Raw genomic sequence first — 18,398 nt, 5'->3', positions numbered from 1 at the left:
TCCTGTTGAGGGGGCTCTTCTGGTGATACTATCATCGATTGAAATGGAGACATCAAGGACAAATAACAGCTTTCTTAGTGGTAGCAATTTTGTCTCTGTGACTTTCTCCATGCAGAGGTTTAAACAAATTTGCTGCCAAAATTAACTACCTAGGGAAAAAAGGAAGAAAGAAGCTGTTTCTGCCAACTTTTTGATTAATTGAGTTTATATGGAAAATAAGAACAGATTATGTTTTGGTAACTTTTTTTTACTCTCAATATAATATTTTATGAAATTTTAAAATGTTAATTTTATAAATTGTGATAATTTTGTAATTACATAGGAAATTTCGTAAATAAATTCAATAAATGGGTAGCATTCACTTACAAGAGATCAGAAGTTTGTTCCGCATTGCATCTGAGAACAAGCTGAAAGGTCCAGCAAAAATTAAAATTGCATCTGTAGGATATCTTCAGTCATTGAAGTCCTTTCTTTTTTAGGATGAAAATGAAGAAACAGAATTAAAAGAGAGCTGGTTATAATATTAGCACTTTTCTGATTCTGTAATCTTCCTGCAGTAATACCAGACCAGTGTAATCCTTTGCCATGCAATATGGAGGGTTATGAAGAATGCAGAGATGGACAAGCCACATTCACATGTATTTGTAAACCAGGATGGCAAGGAGGGAAATGTGAAGAAGGTATGGTCACTAAACTAACTGATAACAGGGTGTATCTTTTCATCATATATTTTCATGTTGAATATTCATGTGTCAGTTCAGCATGTGACAGTAGGTTGTTTTCTCTCCCCCACCAGATATAAATGAATGTGATGACCCTATAAAGAAAAATGGAGGATGTGATCAAATTTGTGTTAATTTTCTTGGAAGCTACCGCTGTTACTGTGAAGATGGTTATTATATAGAGCCAAATAAAATGGGCTGCAGTGGTAAGGAAAAAGTCAGAAAGCACAAATGACAACACACTGGAAACAAAAGTTCAATTTATATTATGAAATAAGACTAAAAGGCTAAATCATAATGTCAATGGCTATACAAGCAGATTTCAATGCACCTGTTCTGGACATTAAATGGGAACATAGGAAACTGTTGCATATCGAGTGAAACTGCAGTAATCTAGCATAAGGTTGTCAACAGCAGCATTCCAGCTTTCAGACAAGATTTGTACCAGCCTGACAATCTTATATTTAGAATGTCCTCAATGCCCGATCACAGTGATGGCTAAAATTTTTGTCATCAAGTGGAGAAAGTGTGTGCGCAACAGTACATGCGTGTGCCCACACCCATAATGCAATGCGTGTGCAATCCACCCATGGGCTCTTACCTCCATGCATGCGCACATGACATCCCACCCATGCTCCCCCACCCCCCTGTGCAGACACCCCACACCTTCCCCTCACCCATTTTTGGTTTCCAGGTTAGTCCAGGAGGCTTTCAAGGCCCAAAATGGGGCATGGGGGAGGTGCCCCTCCACCACATTTTGGGCCTGGAAGGCCACCTGCGTCAACCTGAAAGCCAAAATGTGGCATGGGGGTGCTGTCTAAGACCCCAAAATGCAATGTGAGTGCCTTTATCCCATGTTGGGCTATGGATAAGGATTATTACATTTAATCAACAAGTGGAGAGTGTATATACTTCCAAAACAAACCCCTGCCTAAATATAATCCTTTCTATACATGTTGGATTGTGCATTTTATTACTCTATGGTCCATGCTAGATGATATTAATAGAATTTCAGAAAGCCTAACTTAGAATGAGAACATGAAAGAAACCTTACACAATTCATGAAAAATTAAACTAGCAATAATGTGGAAAATGAGATAACAATCCTCAACAATTTAATGAACATCTGAGAATCAAATCCTTACAATTAGTAAAATGTCCATATCCTATTAACTTTTGCATTGTTTGTGTTTTATATGTTTATATTGTCCATAATTTCTTGTGGTTAGTTAACATTTAACGAACTTTTCCATCTTTATTCCATTGTATAAAATTGCAACGGAATAGAAAAGTAACAATTCCCTTTTTGGGGAAATTAATGCACACTTTATATGTATAGACAGGAATGAATGCACATTGTATCAAAACATTTGTGGGACAGCACAGTGCAAAAATACACCTGGGAAGTATATATGTGAATGTGAAACTGGTTTCATCTACAATTCAACTACAAAGAAATGTGAAGGTATATATATTTATTTTCAGTAGATTCCTAAACAAAATACTAATTTGTCTTTTGTAGAGAATTTACTATAATTTTCTATAGAGATAATTGTCATTTTGATTTCATGTAAATTCCATGTTGCAAAATATATGTTATATAAATATGCCGTGTCTAGGTTTGTATAGAACGTAAATATGTTATTTATATCTAAAATGCAAAAGTTAAAATCACACGCACAGCAAACATATAGACCATAAAATAAAGCATGTAACCCATATGTGCTTTAGTCTATCAATGTTAGGAAATGATAAAATTCTGAGACGAAAAATTCATTAAATTACTTTTTTTAAGATTACTCTGTATACCTTTGTTCCTAATTCTTTATGATACCAGAATTCTCCAGCCTGAGAAAGGCCAAAAGAGAACTTTGTATAAGGGGCTTCAGCCTTCAGAAAAAGTCTTAAAACCTAGCTATTCTGACTGGGTCCTGAAAAAACTGCTGCTGGTTTGAGATGGTTGGTATACTAAGAAAAAAGGCACCTCGCCTCTCTCTCCCAAATCCTTGTTTTAGCTTGTTTTATTATTGCAATTTTAATTTTAACACATTTTTATATTTAAAAGCTCAGAACAATTGTTTTATCTTGATGCAAGCTGCTCAGATTTGTCTGAACTGTGAGATTGGCAGCACATAAATTTGATAAATAAATAAGATTTTTTTTCAAAAAGTTTTAATGCTGCGTTTCACATTGCCATATGCCTCCAAATTCTTGAATGTGTTTGGCCAATACAATAGAGAGCTCAATTTGCTTTATCAAGATAATTTTGGTCAGCTCACATTTTCTTTCTGGAAAATTGCTTCCCAAGGTTTCTCAAGTATTCAGAATTTGCACACAGATGTACACATCTATGATACAGTTGAATTGAACTGGTTTTTGCTATAAGTAGTGTATACTGTAATTCCAAATACTATATTTAAGATGTTATTGATTTAATATGTAATATGCAGTAATAGCATATAAAACTTTGAGTATTATTGAACAATGCAAATTTATTCTTATTATTTCTCTATACTCAGCAATTTCCTTAGCAAGAATACCTCAGTTCAATTACTGTTTTTATTCATTAGCCTTTTCCACAGTATTCATTTACTAATAATTTTCTAGTTGCTTATTTAATGAGTGAAACTTGGGGAAAAAAGCTTAAACTATTGGAATTTAGAAACAGCAGTCTTTTCTAAAGCAGTCTATCAGTAAAGGATATTTTGCATACAATGAAAATACGTTTTTGAGACATTATAATTGCATTTTTCAAAAATCATGAAAATGTAGTACAAGAAGCCTTGCCAAGATAAATGGATAGTAATGGCATCCTACCAAACATCCAGTAAGGCTTTGTTGTTATTTGTGGCCTAAAATTGAAAACCTGACATTTATGACATCAAATTGGTGTAACTGGTAACTGATTATTTTAAAACAGCAGAGGAGTACTTGCATCCATTTTTTATAAGTCATGAATTCTTAGGTGCCACCTAAATATGCATTTGTGCTATTCTTTCAATTCTTCAATTTCATATTATTTATGCATGATTCTCAAGGGTTCTGCCAGTTGATTCATTTTGTCCATTTCCCTGCAGATATTGATGAATGTGCTGAAAACACTTGTTCCCAAATCTGTGTCAATTCTCCAGGAAGCTTCACATGCTATTGTGATGGCAAGAAAGGTTTCAAGCTTTCCAAGGATATGACAACTTGTGAGGTAAAATACAATTGTAATTATTTTTATTTTTTATTGATGCCAAGAGACAGCTAAACATCTTTTACCATCCATTTCTGCACTCTGCAATCTGATTTACTGATCTATTCATAACTTTCTCTCTCTCTGTATTCAATGCACAATCCAACATGTATAGAAAGGATTATATTTAGGCAGGGGTTTGTTTTGGTTAAATCTTTTCTTATCCTGTTTTGTGCTTCGCCTCTTAAGGTTGCAATTTACTTTTGAAAACAATGAAAATATTAACTATATGAATGTATTGCATGCTAATAATTAGGCCTCAACAATGGCAGGTAGATTTAGAGAAGAAGAGTTTGGAAGAATCATTACCTAATATTTTTTTTCCTGTTATTTCTAGACTATACCAGATTGTCTCCCTTTGAATCTTGAAAGAAATTACGAATTGCTTTATCTGGCAGAACAATTCATTGGAATCCCTGTTTTGTATTTGAGGTTTAGATTGCCAGAAATTACAAGGTGAGTAGATTTAGGTAAGCATGCAAATAAATGCAGTTCTATTGCTTACGGCTATTGTGGTGAGCATATAACAAGGTGTAGGAAGTTTTATCAATGCCAGTTAATTGTATTTTATTGTGTAACATTGTTTCTGGTAGATAAAGAAAACAATAAAAAGAGCAAAACCAAAGAAAAGAGAAAGGCATACATATGCACATAAAATAGATAAAACAAAACAAAGCTGGTAGTAGCTTCCTTCTTCCCCAACTCCCACCATATTTTCCCCAAAACCAATAATGCTGTTTAAATATTTTCACACTTTGTTTTGGACATCTGTCATTGTTATTGACTTCTTTTTAAATTAGTTTATTTTTAACACTTTATCTTTTACTTCAAAAACCATATTCTGTGGTTAGATTTTTGCAGTGAATAAAAGGTAAAGATCCCCCCTCGCACATATGTGCTAGTTGTTCCCAACTCTAGGGGCACTGCTCATCTCCGTTTCAAAGCCGAAGACCAGCGCTGTCCAAAGACGTCTCTGTGGTCATGTGGTAAATGCCAAAAGCACCCAGAACGCTGTTACCTTCCCACCAAAGGTGGTTCCTATTTTTCTACTTGCATTTTTACATGCTTTCAAATTGCTAGGTTGGCAGAAACTGGGACAAGTAATTGGAGTTCACTCCATTACGCAGCACTAGGGATTCAAACCACAAAACTGCTGAGCTTTCTAATCGACAAGCTCAGTGTCTTAGCCACTGAGCCACCGCATCACTTCTTGCAGTGAATACACACACACACAAACACACACACACACACACACACACAGAGAGAGAGAGAGAGAGAGAGCTGTGTGAAAAAGTCCTGCACTGTTTACGGTTTGCGGTTTTTGACATTTTTTGGATAGGCCATTGATTTTATTATATTTTATGCTAACGGCTATTCAAATATTGTTGTATTTAAATAAATACTGGTGGTTTTTAAGTGAAAAGCATAAGCTTTTTGCAATTTGGTGCTGTTTGGATGGAAATTGTGAATTTTCTTGCATGCTTACAATGCATACTTACACTTACAATGACTATGAAAACAGATTAACTGATGCACACCCAGTGGAATACGAGTTGCAATTACTAAGGCCAATGCTAGTGTTTTGTTAACATTTTTATTGTTTGTGGCCCTGAAAAGGACCATTTAGGTAACCAAACATAGTTACTAATATGAAGTTGGCCAGCCCTTATTAGTTATCACCAGGCGGCATTGCTTTGGCATAGACTGTATAAGCCTTTGCACATGATCTTTGGTGACAGTGTGGTGCCAGGCTGCAATAATGGATTCAATCAGCTCCTGCTTAGTGTTCGGATGCTTCTTGCTTATTTTGTAACCAATCTTGGCCCACAAATTCTCAAATGGCCAGCACGCGCATGCACAATGGAGCATATTCTCCAATTTTAGTTTCCCAATCATATATTGACAGCAAATTTCTTTTTTCCATTGTTGTGTCAAATTGATTCTTGCTGCTGGCAGCATAACTCATATTTTTTGGACACATATCCAATTTAAAAAAAATATGATTTTAGTTTTGGGAGGAAATTTTATGGATGTTTTGGTGCATTTCTTTTTGGTACTTTTGAGTCTTTTCCCATAATCATTTCATGCAATAAAATGCTACTTCTTTGTTGTAGCATTTCCAATATTTATTGTTTTGAAAATAATTAAGGGAGGTGTACAGGTAGTCCTTTACTTACAGCAGTTCATTTAGTGACTTTTCAAAGTTATATCATTCAAAAAAGTGACTTCTAATCATTTTCACACAACCGTTCTTCACATTCATGGTCATGTAATCAAAATTCAAATGCTTGGCAATCGACTCATATTTATGATGGTTTTTAGTGTCCTGGGTTCATATGATCACATTCTGCAACCTTCTGATAAGCAAAGTCAATGCGGAATCCAGATTCACTTAACAACGGTGGTACTAATTTAACAAGGGCAGTGATTCACTTAACAACTGTGGCAAGAAAGATAATAAAATGGGACAAAACTCACTTAACAAATGTCTCACTTAGCAACAGAAAGTTTGGGCTCAAGGATGACATATATTTTTTGTAAAACTTTTTTTAACCAATTTTCGATCACATTGTAGCATTGTCAATTTTACTGACTTTTCTTTAGTTCCACTATTATTAAAGTTTTGCACTCATTTTATCATACAGTTTTTAATTTGTGCTGTGTACATTTCATACTTGAATAACAATTTTTAAATAAATTATTTTGATTCTGTGTATTTCATATTTTATTATCTTTCTCAGGGTCCCTCCTCCTTATTTGAGATCACTTTTTTATTTTTCAAGTTATTTGTAAATGCATTAACCATGAAAAATTCTCATGTTCATTAAGCAATTCTTGTTTTATCTTGAATCAGTTTTTTCAGTCCAGATATATCATACCTGCATATGTGTAACAACATTCTTAGTGTGTATATCCAGTCTTCTCGCTGCATAATTTTTAGGCTTGGCCTTTTCTCAATTCAGATTTTCTGCAGAATTTGACTTCCGGACTTATGATAAGGAGGGTGTGATACTGTATGCTGAAACCATAAACAGTACATCCTGGTTTCTACTTGCGTTACGTGAAGGAAAGATTGAAATTCAGTTTAAAAATGAGCTTGGGACAAAAGTAACAAGTGGTGGTAAAACTATTAATGATGGCTTGTGGCATATGGTAAGTCTTTTTCAGCAAATGAGAACCTGAAAACCGAGTCATTATTGTGAATTGAAAAGCCATATAAATAATCTAAACATACAGAGAAAAACAGCTTTAAGAAATAAGCCTTTTTTTAAAGTAATACACTTGTAATATAATCTATCATTTTGTTTAAATGAAACAATTGTATGTGTTTTATTATACTTTAAATCATAGGCCAAGACTTTTATAATACTTTAAATTATAGATCAAGATTAGGATTTTAAATCCAGAATTTAAAAATTATTGAGATGAATTATTATAAATGAATTATTATTCATTGCTCGGTCTTAGAATTCCTTTAGAATTTAGAAGCAAAGGTTTCAGTTGCTTGAAAAGAGAAAATAACACGGTGGGATTGAAAAATGTTATATGCTGTATTCTGGACTACTTAACAGGAGACTGGAATTACCAAACTGAATCGACGCATTGCAGTCTCTTTTCTAGATGCAAAGTTTATATACAAGAGCTAAATACCATAATGTACTCCTCTAACATATTTTTCAAAATCTGAATTAATAACCCATCTATTGAGGACAATAATTAAAAAGTTATTATTATCTATTCCCAAGTCAACATAAAGGCATATTGAAAGTTTGGGGATTGATTTTTTTTAAAAAAAAAACATTTATATTTATAATAATATATTCAGTTGGTCACAGGGTATTATAGTTATATAATCAAGATTTTCTGGAATACTTTTTGGCTCAGTATCTTGCTAGTAAAAGTAGAGAGCCCTCTGTACCAAATTATTCTATATCAGTCCCCAATTTCAACACTTTTTTCTCCAAATAATGTTTTGCTTCATTTCTTGCCCCAGACTAATATATTGAACTCATATGTCTAACATATGTCTAACAATATGTCTAACATATTGAACTAGTATGTCTTTAACAGGATAACACTGTCTGGTGCACCTCAGGATCATCAATTATCACTAGTCTGCCAAAACAATAAAACTTCATCAGCTAGCACTGTCTAGCTCTATTTTAGGGTGGCTAACTATCACCTTCCTCCATCATAATCCTTCCACTTTGCAGAGTTCCACCTAGATTTTACCATCCTTAACCTGCTTAGAAGATCCTACATTTGCCTTAGAAGACTCTACCCACCTTTGTATTCTATAGGAAATTAAACTAATTCAAAGTGTCTAGTTATATTTATCAGTATATTAAACCAAATCATGTGTTGTGGGTTCTGGATGGATACATGAAAAGATGCTAAGGGCCCATAGGATTTCACTAAGAACATTGTGCCATTGTATGTTAAACTGCTTACAATGGAACCTCAGATCACAAATGTTTCTGACCATGACCAAATTGGGTGCCAACCAAAAAAATCCACAAAATGTTTGACTCTGGTCACGAACACATCCTCAGGTGGCAATCAAACAGAGCCGCGACAATTTTCCCTGCCATGCCATTTTTTTTGTATACGCATGCACAGCTGGTCTCGCTTCCGGTCACAACCATATCGGGTTGCGACTGAAGTCCTGGAACAGATTACGGTCATGACCGGAGGTTCCACTGTAATTTGTTTTTATCAAATCATCATCTTCTTTTAATGACCCCATAAGCCCTTGCAGGGTGGAGTCTGGGCAACTGAATAGAGCTGAGTGTTTACTGGCTAGATGCCCTTCCTGTCGCCAATAGGGAGTTTGTTTCAGCAGATAAATTCTCATTATGCCCAGAGAGAAAAATATCAGCCTCTTAGGATTGAACTCACAGCCTCCTGATTGTGAGACATGAGCTCCACCTCTAGGCCACCACACCACTCATGTTTTTAGCAAATGTCCTAGTTACGTGAATCCATTCAACCAAATCAGAATCTTACTGCACACACATCATTGTTGCTGGGTTGGAACAGATTCTCAGCATTTATACACTTTTTATACTTTTTTTTTAATATTTAGATCTCTGTGGAAGAACTAGAGCATAGCATCAGTGTGAAAATAGCGAAAGAAGCAGTGATGAACATCAATAGCCCAAGACCTCTTTTCAGGCTTTCCAATGGCTTTTTGGACACAAAAGTGTACATTGCAGGACTCCCTCGCAGAATGGACAACAATATAATTAAAACGGTAATTTTTGTAGTATTTGTTGGGGCATCATTGCAGTAAATGTAGGTATAGCAATTAATGTTTGGATTTTTTTTTCTTTTAAAACTGTCCTTGTAGATATTATGTGTATAGTGTATATTATCAAGTTTAGAAATTTATTTTTAGAATAAGAATTTAATCTATACCTACAATTTTTAGAGTGTTAATCTAATGTTCTCACTAAGCATTGATTATAATTTCTTGAATTCTTGAATAGCATGACTATTTTACCTTAGAATCCAGGAAATCACGGCCACAACACTTCTAGACTATACTTCAGGACTATAAAATGCTGAGAAAAGGCAATAAATGTGGTGAAATGCACACATTTACACACATATTCCTACACATATATTAAATATACACACCTATTTGAGGGTCCCTTTCCCCCTAGGTTCACATGGCACCTGTAGAATGAACTGATCCCCATGCAGGATCAGAGTTCAAACGATGAAAAAAAAACGCTTGAAAAACCTTGTATTGCCTATTATTCCATGCATAAATAAGAGTGGAGTGATCTAACCTGAAGGAATAAAATTTGAAGAAGTATCTTGTTATGTGCTATAGCTTCAAAAATGATTCTTTTTTTTCTTTTTCTTTTTACTAGCACTTTATACTGAAATTACTGATGCATTTTCATGAGCTAGAGTAGCATTTGTCCTGCAGTAATTTGGAAGTAAAGTATAGATGGGAGAAGGAGCTTCAGTTTTAAGCACTCAGTGAGATAGTTGCAAAAAGACAATAAGGATGTTTATTATTAGAAAAAAGGAAAAAAAGATGTCTCTTTATAAAGACACTCTACAATGAAAAGCGCCATTCTAGAGAAGAAAACTATATGCTTCCTACTTTATTGACAAAAATAAAGGGCAGAGTTACTAGTAACAGAATGAAATGGCAGTAAAGATTAATAATAGTTCAGTCCTGCCTGAAGTAAGAGTATAAACATAAATAAGTTTGAATGTATTACTTATAAGATTCTATTATTGCTATTTTGAAAATGTAGCCATGTTGAAAATTCAAGGCTATCTACTGAGCTATCTGCTTTGCAACATTTTTAACATAAAGATAATTCATTTTCATATTTTTGACACAAAAAATTCTACAAAAGACTGAAAAAATGCCGTGCAAATACATTCTAACTGATCATTAGTTGGCTATTTGCCTGACATGTAGAAATCACATCTAGCTTTCAGCAGAAAGAAATGTTTGATCCCAGCTGTCAGGTATTTTTGCAAGTGTTACCCTGAAAGTAATTCTTTATGTCCCTTCCCTTGGAGTCCAATCATGTATTTTCGTATTCCAAATTTTTGTGGGACTCAGTTGTTCCTCAATGAACAAATGGTGTACATAGAAAATGTTGAAATATGGCTTCATGGAATTCTAAACCAGGAAAATAAGTGACCCTTCTGAGATTATATCCCCAAAGGTTAGAATAAAACCTGATCTGCAAAAGAGATTGTTACATGTAATTTTAGATCATCATAACTTTAAGAATACACTGACAGCTGTTGTCACCTTAATAAGTCATACTTCAAACTATATTTCAATGTTGGTCACATTATTTGATGTCATGAGAACAACCAAAACTTAGGGTTTAATTATATGAAGATAGAAATATATTTGGCTATGGAAAGCTTTTTAACATTGCTTTGTGTTAATGTGGCACTATTTAATAAATTAATGGATTAGATTACATCAATGAAAAATCTGAAAATAATTAAAATTGTAACCTGCTAGGGCGCAGACTATTTATAATATGCTGTATAGTTAAAAAGGCAGTGCAAAATATCTGAAAGAAATGTTTCACAACGCACTTCTTTAGCAAATGTTTTAAATATCCCAGATAGGTAGATACCTTGGCAAAATGGCTTACTAACTTTTTATCACAAGATTGGATAGCAGAGAAAAGCTAAATTCCCCTGTTATTTCTTTGCCTAACTTGCATAATTTTATGATACAAGTAGTTCCCTGTATATCTTCCACTTCTTCAATAACCAAGGTTACAATGGGAGTGAACAAAGAGTTCGTAACTACTTGTACTTGCAGCTATTTTAGCATCTCTGCAAATATGTGATTGCCATTTGGGTACTTGCGACATTGCAGCATCTTGAAATCCCATGATCACCATTTGTGACTTTCATTGCCAGCTTCTGACAAGCAACTCACTAGGAAAGCAGGCAGAAGGTCACAAATGGCAATCATGTGACAGAGATACTTTGCGGGATTTGCCTAATGACGGCAATTGGAACTGCAAGACCTGCCATTGTAAGTCGGTGTAATCACATAATGTCACTCCTAATGATCATTTTGCTTAGTAATGGAGTTCCTAATCCCAATGATCATTTGGTAAGAACTACCTGTATCTACAAAGAAAAAGACTTTATTCTCTGAAATTAGCATTTTTTTTCTGCAAAGCTACTTAAGAGATGATTTGTTCTTCCCAAGAAACTACTCACCACCTTGAGAGAAATTCCTTGTCATCTTTTGTGGCTAATGAACAGTAATTATCCCTTGGAAAGTTGTGAAAATGAGTATGATTTGAAGAGAAAGAAATAGATGACAGGATAGATATTTAAGTAGATTCCCAGTATGGCATCTCTACTCTGAACTTGTAAATGTAAACCGCTCCAAACTCGGTTGCAGAAAATACGACTTCAGCAACAGACTGGTCAATGCCTGGAATGTACTACCTGACTCTGTGGCTTCATCCCCAAAGTGCCATAACTTTACTCTTAAACTGTTTACTATTGACCTCACCCCATTCCTAAGAGGTCTATAATGAGGCATGCATAAGCGCACCAATGTGCCTACTGTCCAGTGGTGGATTTCAAATTTTTTTAGAACCTCTTCTGTAGGTGTGACCTGCTTTGTGGGAGTGGCTTGTCATCCATGTGAACAGGTGGGAGTGGCTTGCCAGCCAAATGACTGGGTGGGCATGGTCAACTTGTAAAATGTGGTGAAACTCACTTAACAACGCTCTTGCTTATAAACCAAAATGTTGGCTCAGAAACTCTGGCATTTGAAGCACGCAAGTCTTAAAGCTGTCAAGTTACAAGACCCTTGCACTCCTAATCCTTTAGAAAAAAAACAGGGATGTTCAAACTTGACAGCTTTAAGACTTGTGGACTTCAACTTCCAGAATTCCTCCTCCAGTCATGTTGGCTCAGGAACTCTGGCATTGAAATGTGCAAGTCTTAAAGCTGTCAAGTTACAAGACCCTTGCACCCATAACCCTTTAGAAAAAAAATCCTGTGGAATTCAACTCCCATAATTTCTCCTCTCACTGTTCATCTTGATGATGTGTGGATGGGAGGGAGCTGGAACCGGTTCTAAACGGCACTGTAGATTTGTGGAACCTCTTCTATAGAAGAGGTTAGAACTGGCAGGAACCTCCCTCTGCTACCGTCTCCACTTATTCGTATCCATTTCCTGTATTCATAATCATATTTATACTTAAGTACATCTGTTATCTTATACATGCTTAACAAAATAAATAAAATTGCATTAAAATTAAAATTAATGTTGTATATATTTACAACTGTCTTGCCAATATTGTAAAGTTGAAATCGTATCGACAAATCCATTGCAAATTCCAGTCTTAGATAATATTCTTTGAATGACATAATCAGTTCTATAATTCTTTTTACAGATTAACCCCCGTTTAGATGGGTGTATTCGTGGTTGGAACTTGTTAAATCAAGGAACCTCTGGCGTAAAAGACTTCATTCAAGAAAAGCAAAGCAAACATTGTTTAATAAATGTTGGAAAGGGATCTTACTACCCTGGCACTGGCATGGCAAAGTTTCACATTACCTACAGTAAGCTTGCTTGTTTAATACAATTTCTATTTCTATTTCATGAACTGTGGATAGCATTGATGCACGTTTGTCTATATATGTGTATACAAACACAAATACACACACATGCATCCACACATATATTCACAGTCATAACATCACAACACTGTTAAATATATAATATGGCAAAACATTTCTCCCAAAATAAGCCTTATGAAGAAGGTTGGTTTTGCTTTCTTCTTAATTGTTAATAGGGAAGTACCATTTTAATTGGGGCAACCATAGACCAGAACCTTTTTTTGGTCCTTTCTCCTTTAGGTTCATTAACTGATTGTTTGACATATTATGTGCCACTGTTGACTCTTAGCAACCAAATAGATAGACCTACTCGAGGATCCTTAGCTAAGGATAGATACGAATGTATAATATGCCTTCTCCATTTAAATGTACAAGATGGGCAGATTCTATTTGGAACAGAAAGTCCCCAAAATAGCCAGAATTCATCAAAAGCTTCATTGGTAACAGCATTTTGAATTTTACCAGTAAACCTGTAGGTAACATTGGTCTATAGGAGACCTATACAATAACCAAACAGGTGGTTTTAGTTTGTTGAATTGTGGGTTTTTTTGTCAGTACTTGAGCTGCAATATTTTGTTTCTGAATATTCTTCAAAGGCAGATTGAAACAGTAATCCAAACATAAGATGCTGAGGTTGGGAGCTATTGTGCCTGAAGTATGTGGGTCCAAGAACAATAACATCTGGAGTTACTTTTTTGGCAAGATTTCAGAAGTAACTTGCTATTGCTTGTTTCCTAGGGTTGAGAGAGAGTGAATGATTCAAGGTCACTCAGTTAACTTCATAGCTACCTGGAATTAGACCTCATGGATTCCAACTTCCTAACTTGATACTTTAATTACTGCACTAAACTGGCTGGTGCAGCTGAATTAAATATGGAGTCTTGCCTACAAGAAAGAGGTGGTATTCAGCAGGTTCTGACCAGTTCTGGAGTGGCAATTTTGAGTAGTTTGGAGAACTGGTAAATATCACCTCTGACTGGCCCCTCCCCATCAATTCTCTGCCTCCCAAGTCTGAGCTGATCAGGAGGGAATGGGGATTTTGCAGTAATCTTTCCCTGGAGTGGGGAGGGAATAGAGATTTTGCAGTATCCTTCCCCTGACATGCCCACCAAGCAACTCCACACCCAGCAAGCAATGCCCAGAGAACCTGTAGTAAATTTTTTTGACTCTCATCACTGCTACAAAGTAGGTGTTTCTGCCCAAATATCCTTTTAGGTCATAGCAGAAGTATTTCAAAGCTATAGGCCTAAACTGTTGTCATGATCTATCTATCCAGGTTATTGGATAAAAGCTGCTTATGATGGAAGACCTCTTTTTTGCAAATATTGTAAATATACGAGCTGGCAAATTACAGAAATATTTCAAGATTTATATTCAGTCTGCTTTTCAGTTTGATCAGGGTAGAGAAATACATAAGGTGGCTACTCTGGGGAAAAATTATAAGTAGTGTTATAGAACATTTTTTAATGTTTCAGGAAAGAGTAAAATAAGCTGTTTCAAATGTTTTTTGTATGTAGGAAAGTTGAAAATAAATGATTATTTTGTAACTGGCTGATACATTCTTTTCTCTTGCTTTCTGGCTTATTTTAAAATGAAACAGATAACATTTCAAGCAACACAGATGATTGGTTAATAAATGTGGCAATGGCTATCCGTCCATCCACAGGCACTGGAGTAATATTTGCCTTGGTTTCAGGTGAAACAGTTCCTCTTGCTTTGTCTATTGTGGATTCCAACTTAACAAATGTACAGGTACTCTTTGTTCCCACTACATGTATTCCTGATGGAGACAATTAACCTAGGTATCTGGTACCTCCATGACACAGGGAAAAATAATAGGAAACTTTTTAGTCCCTTTGCCATGACAATTTGATGCCACTAAGGTGCAGTAGAATTTTCCCTGGATTAATCCAGATAAGATATTGAGACGTAATTATGTTTAGATGTGTATATAATTAGTTTGATTTTGACAAACATAAATTAATCTTTTTCACCAGTCCCTGGGAGATTGAGATACATTTCTCCCTCTCTCCCCCCTCTCCCTAGTCACATCATTCAAAATGTCCTTAGAGCAATTCCTTGTTTGAAATAAATCTGTGCATCTCTATAAAGAAATCTTTTTCTGATTTACATCTTTACTGTGCAGAATTTTCATGAAAAGATAATTAAAAAAGCAGTGACTGCAGGATGGAGGTCAAAAAAGTTAAGGTGGCAGTTTCAGCAGCACAATTTGAAGTCCTGGCATTTATTTATGTATCATATTTATATGGCCAGCTTGTAAAATGTGATTGCACGCATGCATGCAACAAATTGGACAGGGCTTTGATCTTTCTGCCATCTTAATTTTTTAATAAAACCCTGAATGCTTCTGATTTAAAAAAAAATAAGCCATCTGCTGTAAGATGATGGTGTGTGTGTGTGTGTGTGTGTGTGTGTGTGTGTGTGTATGTATGTATGTATGTATGTATGTATATTGCTGGGAACATGGTTCTTCATGTCAAAAATGATTTTGTTTACATTTACAAAACAGTTTGAAAAATGTTGGTGCTAAATGTTAAAGCAGCAAGGCTGCAAAAATTGTAAATTTGCATTTAATTATGATTTACTGAAATGCTACTAAGAAAAATAAGTTGATTTATTCACCTATCAAACATTGAATTATTTTCACTAGTATTTAAATATTCATATTTCTACTATTTGTTCTTGTCACTTAATTGAAATATATTTTCTGAATTATTTGATGATGCTAATTCTGTTAAAGCTTTTCTGGGTATGGAAAACTGAAATAGAAACTGAAATTGATTATCCCCCTCTTATTTTGTTTCTGAATCCTAGGAAATCATTGTATCTATTCAGAATGTCATTGTTGCTCACCTAGAGTCAAGAAGTTTGTGTACCTCAAAAAGAGTACAAGTTAGACTCAAGATAAGTAGACAACAGCTTGAACTTACAGCTGATTCACATTCAGCTATCACCTATTCAGGACATCATCTCTCAGTCCTTGAAGAAGCAATTAATGAATCTGTTGATACCTACCTAGGGGGCATTCCTGGTAAGACTTGTTCTTATTAACTTTCAGTAAATGCACATAGGATTACAGTCTTCTAGACATGTGAAGAAGACAAGCTCCAATACTCACCAACTATGGTCGGATGGGTTTCCAGGAAATTCAGAAAAATGCATAAAAATCATCCATGAAATGATAAAATTTCAGTTTTTCACTTAGACAATAAAGGTATTTAATTGTGTGCATAGCTCAGCGTAGCCTTGAGAAAATCAATTAAGAAATAATAGATTGGCATGGATTTCACACTGTGTTTTGCAACACTTAGTGGTTTAATAATTTCTTATTAAAAGAAATTATTCCTTACACAATATTTAATAGTTTCTGTCAGTGGAATGATAATAATTATAATACATTATCAGATAATGGAGCTGCACTAATACATCCATGTTTTGGGCTTTCTACAATCCATTTGTAGTGGGTTTATCTAAAGTGAAAAGCCTATTTTATATCTTAGGTTGAATTTCTAATCTAACTAAGAAACATATCTACAGCATGATCTCCTATTTAGATACTAGAGTATCTCAGTTTTATAAGTAAGAATCAGTAGTAGTAACAATTCTATCCTTCTATAAAATTACTGTATTTTTCAGAGTATAAGACACACCAGAGTATAAGACGTTTTGAAGGTTTCGAAAAAGTAAATTAAAAAAAACTCTGCAAACCTCTCAAAAATGGCTGATTTTTCATGAAAATGGGCCCTTTTTTTCAAAAAAAGAGAGGCATGAATAGCCCTTAAGAGGCTTGTAGAGTGCAAAAAACAAGCAAAAAACGGTCCATTTGTTTGCAAAAATGGACCCATTTTTTGCCAAAAAAAGGGACATGGATAACCTTTAGGAAGCTTATAGAGTTTTCCTGGGGATTGGGGGGAGGGAATTGAGCAAAAAACAGCGCATTTCTGTCCTCCCCAGGCCCCAGGAGCTCTCTGAAAGCCTCCTACAAGCTATGCATCACCACTTTGGTGAAGGGGCTGGGATTTCGGGAGGCAAAAAATGCTGTATTATAAGATACACCCAGATTTTCAGCCTCTTTTTTGAGGGAAAAGGTTGCATCTTATACTCTGAAAAATATGATAGTAAGTTCACTAAAAGTACCATTAACTGTAAGAGTTAATCAGAAATACAGATTCTCTATTTCTGAGGTAATATCACAATGTGATATCAAGAATGTTTTGAGATCAGTTTTATTACTGAGATGATAATTTATTAAAATGATTACAAAATTCTTTAAGAAAAACTCACATATCAAATATGATTTTTCTGTAAACATTTTTATCCTATTAACTTATTTTTTAATTTGTGAATTAGTATTAACTATTCTGTGTTTTATTCAGATGTTCCAGTTGAGGCAACTCCAGTCACAGTTTTTTACAATGGCTGCATGGAGGTGAAAATTAATGATAGGGAGTTGGATTTGGATGAAGCCGTTTCCAAACAGAATGACATTAGATCCCATTCTTGCCCACTACTGTTGCATCCGAGACCTGAAGTCATGGATTACCCTTCTGATTTTTAAAATCTATAGGAAACCTCTGGTTGTTCTGCACAAAATGGATTGAACTGTAAATGCTGTTTTATTTCCAATAATCTGTTTTCTGAACATATACATTTCAAAAATATGTCCAGCGTGAATGGACAGAACCAAGGTTAACCTCCCATCAGGATAGCATCGCTGATGTCATTTCAAAAATTTTAGTTTTTTAGTTATCATATTTTGTATTCTATGTGTGTTTTGGAAGAATAAAAGCTGAAAACATCTATTTGCACTTAATTTATGTATTCTGGTTATAAAAATAGGATATTTCATTTTTTATAAAGACAATTAAGATCCTTTTGTTCCTTGAAAAGGATAGAGTAGGGTAGGATAGGGCAGGATAGGATAGGATATGAACTCTTGATGCACATCCATTTTCTTAAACTTGTAATAATGTTGCAAGGGTAATAGTCAAACTGACAAAGAAACAAAAAGAACAAAACATTTGTTCAAACAAATATGGGTCTTAATTTATATTAAATAGATGTAATCTCAATCCTATATAACTGTTGGTGAACCTTTTTGGCACTGAGTGCTGAAACGTGAGGATGCGTGCACATATTGGAAACCAGAAGACCAGCCGCCCAGTGCATATGCATATGCTGGGAAGATGATCTTCAGGTTTCCCATGCACTATATGGTCTTCGCACTTGCATGCGCACCACAAACTGGAAGATTAGGTGGCTGGTGCGCA

General features: G+C 34.9%; 1 protein-coding gene across 2 annotated transcripts in view; it reads left to right on the top strand.

Annotated features, from left to right (window-relative positions):
- PROS1 (protein S) overlaps positions 1–17,928 on the top strand; it is a 32,838-nt gene extending 14,910 nt beyond the window's left edge. Inside the window, exons 5-15 of one of the 2 annotated variants that reach the window (XM_014059174.2) lie at positions 558–680; positions 797–928; positions 2,062–2,187; positions 3,800–3,921; positions 4,298–4,416; positions 6,924–7,113; positions 9,047–9,214; positions 12,882–13,050; positions 14,708–14,859; positions 15,943–16,159; positions 17,505–17,928. In XM_014059174.2, the coding sequence (XP_013914649.2) occupies positions 558–680; positions 797–928; positions 2,062–2,187; positions 3,800–3,921; positions 4,298–4,416; positions 6,924–7,113; positions 9,047–9,214; positions 12,882–13,050; positions 14,708–14,859; positions 15,943–16,159; positions 17,505–17,686 (1,700 nt within the window). In that variant the 3' untranslated portion in view covers positions 17,687–17,928. Of the gene's footprint in view, positions 1–479; positions 681–796; positions 929–2,061; positions 2,188–3,799; positions 3,922–4,297; positions 4,417–6,923; positions 7,114–9,046; positions 9,215–12,881; positions 13,051–14,707; positions 14,860–15,942; positions 16,160–17,504 lie in introns of both variants that reach the window. The other variant, XM_014059175.2, reaches the window with a different exon arrangement.
- Positions 17,929–18,398: the final 470 nt, after the last annotated feature.

This window comes from Thamnophis sirtalis, unplaced genomic scaffold (assembly GCF_051295495.1).
Source record: "Thamnophis sirtalis isolate CommonGarterSnake01/CBP01778 unplaced genomic scaffold, rThaSir2_p1.2 scaffold_8, whole genome shotgun sequence".
NCBI classification, from domain to species: domain Eukaryota; kingdom Metazoa; phylum Chordata; class Lepidosauria; order Squamata; family Natricidae; genus Thamnophis; species Thamnophis sirtalis.
The sequence above is the reverse complement of the archived record's forward strand: the minus strand, read 5'-3'. Positions and strand labels throughout refer to the sequence as shown.